Source organism: Dendropsophus ebraccatus, chromosome 8, assembly GCF_027789765.1.
Source record: "Dendropsophus ebraccatus isolate aDenEbr1 chromosome 8, aDenEbr1.pat, whole genome shotgun sequence".
In the NCBI taxonomy this organism is placed as follows: Eukaryota; Metazoa; Chordata; class Amphibia; order Anura; family Hylidae; genus Dendropsophus; species Dendropsophus ebraccatus.
This window is the reverse complement of record NC_091461.1, coordinates 73,461,015-73,467,803: the sequence shown is the minus strand read 5'-3', so window position 1 is coordinate 73,467,803 and position 6,789 is coordinate 73,461,015. Positions and strand designations below refer to the sequence as shown.

Genomic DNA, 6,789 nt, shown 5'->3' with positions numbered 1-6,789 from the left:
GAGACAGGGGAGAGATCTATTGCACTAACGTTAAATGGAGAGTGAAAACATTTTTTTAATGACAGATTTTAGTGTTGTTCCCATCGGAAGTAGCCACTTATCATAGATAGCACTATATGTCCTATGCTAAGCCGTTATTTCCTGTTAGAACAGCACATCTACGGAAGTTGTCAGAGATGACAGTGGTGGAGAGCGGAGGACATCGGGCAACTGCGGTGGAGTAGAATAGGTAAGTATATTGCACAGTTGTGTCCCCCGTAGCCCTGGCAGCAGCGTAGATTTGTAGTTTATGCCAAAGAATCTCTTTAGGTGTTGGTGGTTAGAAAGCTATGGGTTTAGAGTGGCTATTTTATTTCGTGTGCGCTGATTGCTGCAGGATATGTTTCCTAAATATATTGTAGAATCCAAACGTATGAAAGAAAAACAGAGAGAGCACTCACCCTATAACGTGATCTTCTTTATTGCGTGCAGGTAGAGTAAAACTTATAGGACATTTCTGGGCTTAACCATGGTACGCCAAGCACCTTCACGAAGATAGGTTAGGTGAGTGCCCTCTCTGCTTTTCTTTCATACATTTAGATTCTGACATATGCTAACACTACAAGGAGAAAGTGAGCACCAACCAGTGATCGCGGACAGTGTACAGTATGTGTCAAACCGGCTGTATATGAGATTAATGGTGACTGATACATTCCTCCAGCGGCAGTGCCGGTAGCCTTTTTCTATTGTATAACTAAATATATTGTACTTTAGTCAAATCTCTGGACAAGTTTCCTAGCCATGCTCCATATATAAAAAAAAATTAAAAAGGCACAGTTTTATGCTTTCAGTCATCTCTTTATATTTATTGAATTACAGTGTTTTAACATGCGTGTGGAGTTCAACTAATACATTTTTTTGTGGACACACAAGAAGTAGAGAAACCTAATGGGGGGAATTTATCAATGTTTTCACTAGAAAACTAGCGGGGAAAAAAGTTAGTCATTTATGAGCAAATAAGCGACTGCTGAAAAAAGTGCAAATATTTTTTTACTAAAACCATTGATAAATTCCCACAGTATGTTTCATAAGGTTGTTGTGGCCTTCTTCAAGTTCCAGTTTCTTATTTCTTGACACCTTTGCGTTCCTGTGCTTGAGAAGTTTGTTGGCATTTCTCTGTAAGAAAGTGATTGAATTGTGAGAGAATCGTTAGTAATTTGCTTCTTCGGGAAATGAACAACCATTAAAAAAGTGATATAATATTGAATGGCGTAATAAAACATTAAAAAATGCTTTAAATTTGCTGCTGCGTCTCCATTGTTTAGATAACTCGAGCGTTAGACATCTGATTATTTTCATGTCTTATGTTGATAAACAGACTTTCACACACACAATGATGATGGCTTTGAACAGTGAAATTTAGAACCAAGTAAGTAGACAAGAATCCTAAAGAGGTTCTCCAGTTTAACATATTGATGGTCTATCTTTGCGGTAGGCCATCAATGCCGGATCTACACCCAACAGCCCCACCGATCTGCTGTTCTGAAAAGTCACAATAGATCTAATGCTGTAAACTGGCCTCTAGGATGACAGATGACTTACTCTTTGCTGTGTAGTGACCATGCCAGGTTACTGCAGCTCAGCTGACATGAATGGAATTAACACAGCACAACCTCTACAAAGAGGACAAAGTCATCTGCCTCCAGTCTTGTTCACAACATTGCTATAATGGCTCTACAAAACAGCTGATTGGTGGGGATTCGAGTTGTCGGCACCTTGCTAATCAGATATTGAAAACCTATCCTGACAACAAGCTAAATAACTCCTTTCAAAGATAAAGCTATCTATAGCCTATTTACAGATTAAAATGCATGAAAATGCATAATAAATTTTGACAAAATGATCTCCTCCACCTATCTTCTAACTACCTGAGAGGTTCTTAAAATGTTCTGGTTCAGGAACTGAAATTAAAAATATAAATGTATTTTACATTCTCTATAATTCATTTTATTGAGAAATATACTTCAGTTATGAAAGGGTACCAGTCATGATACAGCTGCTGCCCGAAGACCAAATTGCCTCAAATATGTTAATTAAAACTCAGCTGGCAAGGGATGTATCCAAGGCAACCCAATCTTCTGTTGGCAGCTGTGTCTGCACGCCATTTTGGAGACATCAGCTTTACAGCAGGTACTCTTTAAAGAATTAAATAATGGAATTATTTGTCATTAATGGGCAACATTAGAGGATTATAATAGGTCCTACTTAGGCAGTATTCCAGGGCCCTAAGATCCTGGGGGGCCCATGGCCACCCAAAAAGACATACTTTTAGTGGTGTATTTGCAAAAAAATCACAGCTTTTTTACCACAATTTTGCACAAATAAGGTCATCATGACATTATCTATCGTGTACACCATGCTAGTGCTGCTAAAGTTACAGTGGGGCCCAAGCTCGACAGACCGGGGCCTATAGTAAAGTTAATCCGCCCCTGATGGGCAAATGAAGACACATGCTAACCCATAAATGTAGACAATTTGATCTCTATTACCTTGTGGAGGGGGACACTTTGGCTCCTGACATTGTGGCTCTGGTTCACAAACTAAAATAAACAAACATAGATGTATTTTACATTCACCCCTAAATGACCATTGCTTTACAGGTACGGCATGGGCGCCTGTTTCCAGATAATCCGTTTCCTACCCATACTCAATTATGTACTATGGTGCTATGAAGAAAGCTGCAGAGAGTGCCTAGAATACTGATCTATACTATGCAATGCAATGGCATTCAACATATATGTAATTTAATGATTGCAGGTAATAGTGCCCTAGGGAAATTAAAAATAAATGTAAAAAATAAAAATGCTTTTAAAAATAGGTCAAAGCTTTTCCCATTATACCAAAAAACATGTAAAATAATGAAATAAATAAACATGTTATATACCACCGTGCAATCTAATAAAATATAACACTAGTGTTCCTGTTTGGTGAATGGCATACGAAACTATGAGAGAAAGTGCCAGGATTGCTGATTTTTTTTGTTACATTATCTTTGTGCTTGGATTGACATATAAAGATAACATATCAGTTGTAGCCCATAAATAATATTTTGGGGGTTCCGTCATACATTTTATGGTAGATTGGAAGGCGCCAATACATAGTAAATTGTACGGTGTACCCAAAGTGTACTATGTACCCAAAATAAGGCCTCACATGGCCCTTTAGATGGGAAATAAAAGCACTAGAGCTTATAGAAGTCAAGGAGGTTAAAACAAAAATACAAAAATTGAAAATTGGCCTGGTCATTTAGGACATTTTGGGCTAGGTCATGAAAGGGTTAATCAGTTTTATTGAGAAAAAAATGTTACTGTGATGAAGTTGTTATCACCAGAATGGTATGCAGATTTGGCTTCTGCCAGAAGATCAATTTGTCTTGGATATGTTAAAACTTGTCTGGCATGAGACATTTCCGAGGCAACCCACTCTTTTGCATCTGCAGACCATTCTGGAGATATCAACTTCATAGCAGGTACCTTTTTAAAGAATTAAAGAATGAAATTTATTGCCATAAATGTAGACAATTTGAACTTTGTTACCTTGGGGTGGGGGGCACTTTGGCTCCTGACATTGTGGCTCTGGTTCACAAACTGGAATAAATAAACATAGATGTATTTTACATTCACTTTACTTGGTTTTATTGAGAGAAATATTGCAGTTTAGAAAGGGTACCAGTTATGAAGTTCATGTCTCCAGAATGGTCTGCCAGAAAATTGAGTTGCCTTGGATATGTTAAAGGAGAAGTCTGGCGAAAATTGTTATTAAAGTATTGTATTGCGCCCCAAAAGTTATATAAATCATCAATATACACTTATCACAGGAAATCCTTATAAAGTGCTTTTTTCCCCCCGAACTTACTACTGCATCAAGGCTTCACTTCCTGGATAAAATGATGATGTCACGAGCCGACTTCCAGAGTTGTGCGGGCTGTGGCTGCTGGAGAGGATGATGGCAGGGGGACACTGAGGGGCACAGGGCACTGGAGGGACACTGAGCATCTCTCTCCAGCAGCCACATCCCACACAGCTCTGGGAGTCTGGTTGTGACATCACTATTTTATCCAGGAAGTGAAGCCTTGATGCAGTAGTAAGTGCAGGGAAAAAGCAATTTAAAAGCATTTCCGGTAATAAGTGCATATTGGTTATTTGTATAACTTTTGGGGGGCAATACAATACTTAAATAAAAATTTTCGCCGGGCTTCTCCTTTAATTCAAACTCAGCTGGCATAGGATGTATCCAAGGCAACCCAATCTTCTGTTGCCAGCTGTGCTTGCACGTCGTTCTGGAGACATCAACTTCATAGCAGGTACCCTTTAAAAAATTTAATTCATTGTTATTTATGGCTAGATTAAAACACATTCCAACCCATAAATGTAGACAATTTGATCTGTTACCTTGGGGTGGGGGACACTTTGGCTCCTGACATTGTGGCTCTGGTTCACAAACTAAAATAAACAAACATAGATGTATTTTACATTTACTTTAATTGTTTTTTCCAAGAAAAATACTTAAAGGAGAAGTCTGGCGAGGGACACAGTGGGACACAGGGCACTGGAGGGACACTGAGCATCCCTCTGCCATCATCCACTCCAGCAGCCACAGCCCACACAGCTTTGGGAGTCAGGTCGTGACATCACCATTTTATCCAGGAAGTGAAGCCTTGATGCAGTAGTAAGTGCAGGGAAAAAAGCAGTTTATGTGCATTTCACGTAATAAGTGTATATTGGTGATTTGGAATTCATGGAATTCATTGTAATTTATGGCCAGATTAAAGGGAAGCTATCAGCAGATTAGATTAATCTAAATTGCTAATAACCCCCTATAGCACTGGGGACGCTGAGGAGGAAGGTATGTATCATACCTTCCTCCATGGTGCAGGTCCGACGCTGTTATTCGGGGGGAAAACTCCACTCCGTAGCTTCGCTAGGAGCAATCACGCGGCAGAGCTCCTAAGGGTGCTTAAGAGTGGAGTTTACTCCAACTAACAGCGCACAACTGGCACAGAGGAGGAAGATAAGACACATACATTCCTCCTCAGCATCCCTAATGCTATAGGGGGTTATCAGCAGGATAGATTTGTCTAACCTGCTGATAATTCCCATTGGAGGCAGCTCCTAACCCATACATTTAGACAAATTGATTTTTGTTACCTTGTGGTGGGGGACACTTTGGCTCCTGACATTGTGGCTCTGGTTCACAAGCTGGAATAAATAACATAATAAGTATTTTGCACATTTTTTTATTATGGGTTTTGTGAGAAAAATACTTGATTTAAAGAATGAAAATTCATTAATTTCAGTCTCAAAGAAGTCACAAAGTCACAAAGAAGGAAAAGGTGAGGTAAGTGCCAGGCTTATAAATACTTTGGACACGGACCAGAAGTTTTCTATGTACTTAAAGGTAAACTAGCGTCAGGTTAGTAGAATGTAACCTTTTATTATGTTTCTATTGGGCAGGAGATGTGGAGTAAGAAAGTATCCTTATGACTTTGATCCACAGCACCATGGTTTTAACATCTCCCTTTTTTATTAATATATTAAGAAGGGCGTTTGGTGCACTAGGGGCGGTACTTTACCCCTCAGTAGGTGAATTATTGGACTGATTAACCCATCCGCTTCCTTTACTTTCCTGTTGTTAGTTTCCATTGAAGATAACTTGGATGAATGCTCACTCTGCTAACAGCTGCTCCGTCTCACACTGCTATGAACATGCATGCTCTGCAGAGAGTATGGGCGACATGTATCATCCGGCGTACGGATGATTTTCGGCGGAAAGTGCCGATTTGCGTATTTTCTTTATTCGCAAATGGCCGATTTGCGAATAAAATATTTGCATATCGGCACTTCACGCCGAGTACGCCGGGGGGGGGGGGGGGCGGGGAGGGGGTGTAGAGGGGGCGTTATGGGGGGGGCGCGGAAACCTACTCCCCCTTCGGCTGTGCGCACCAACGCGCGCGGGATTTATGTAGAGGTGGTCCGCCTCTACATAAATCTCCGTAGCGCCGGAGATGCGGGGACATTATTAGTCCGGTGTAAGATAATTTTTTCCCCAAAAAAAAGCAATAGCTCAGTTTGTTAGTGGTACTACATATCAGTGCCATTAAACAAGAAAATTCTGTGATCAGAGATATGTCAAACTGATGCTATTGTTTTAAGTAATTTATGTCCTTATAACCAGAAGTACAACCACCTACTGTTACCACACTCTATAAACTAAAACTGTATATACACATGTATTTAATTAAAAAGAGCATAGATAGTATAGATAGCAAAGACAAATACAACATATAATTACCCTTCTGTGGGGGTGGTGGGCAAGGGTCTGGGCATTTCTTCTGGTGTCCCTTCACTCCAGACATTGTTCTTGGATGATTTCAGCTAGTAGGTGTGAGAGGATGCAAACAATCACTGCGATATACCTAATCTGTGCCAGCTTTGGCTTTATATATGCTTGAGAAGCAATTGTGAAAGATGATAGCCTGGATATTTATTACTCTTGTTAAGAGACCCTGTGGGTTGTGAAACATAGATTTGCATATAATGTTTGTGAATTTTCCTGAGAGGCAGGGAGGATCTCTTTCAATTACTGTTTAACATTACTACGATGCTGAAAATCGAATATGTTTTTCTTAATGAGTAATATAATTTCTAGACATAATGATATTTACACATATGATAAATATCTGAGGTCAGGATGTCTCAAGCAATACACTGTTACTGTTTCATGAGTGTACTGATTGCAAATTGTGACCCA

At 39.7% G+C, this 6,789-nt stretch overlaps 1 protein-coding gene across 4 annotated transcripts; it reads right to left on the bottom strand.

Moving 5' to 3' along the window:
* Nucleotides 1–816: 816 nt before the first annotated feature.
* Nucleotides 817–6,468, bottom strand: LOC138799458 (small proline-rich protein 2E-like). Of its 4 annotated transcripts, XM_069980660.1 has the most exons (6): nucleotides 6,331–6,466; nucleotides 5,187–5,237; nucleotides 4,431–4,481; nucleotides 3,576–3,626; nucleotides 2,529–2,579; nucleotides 817–1,155 (listed from the first exon to the last, which is right to left on the bottom strand). In XM_069980660.1, exons 1-6 carry the CDS (start codon nucleotides 6,392–6,394, stop codon nucleotides 1,103–1,105), a joined length of 321 nt encoding a protein of 106 aa, XP_069836761.1. In that variant the 5' UTR covers nucleotides 6,395–6,466; the 3' UTR covers nucleotides 817–1,102. The 4 variants fall into 4 exon arrangements, with proteins under 4 accessions (XP_069836761.1, XP_069836764.1, XP_069836763.1 ...); XM_069980663.1 differs by lacking the exon at nucleotides 4,431–4,481 and having other exon boundaries at nucleotides 6,331–6,468; XM_069980662.1 differs by lacking the exon at nucleotides 2,529–2,579 and having other exon boundaries at nucleotides 6,331–6,467.
* Nucleotides 6,469–6,789: the final 321 nt, after the last annotated feature.

Coding starts and splice junctions, on each gene's coding strand:
- LOC138799458 (XM_069980660.1), bottom strand. CDS start 6,394: ATGTCTGGAGTGAAGGGACACCAGAAGAAATGCCCAGACCCTTGCCCA. Junction 5,238..6,330: donor CCCACCACCCCCACAGAAGG/GTAATTATATGT, acceptor TATTTATTCCAG/CTTGTGAACCAGAGCCACAA. Junction 1,156..2,528: donor AAAGTGTCCCCCTCCACAAG/GTAATAGAGATC, acceptor ACTTTCTTACAG/AGAAATGCCAACAAACTTCT.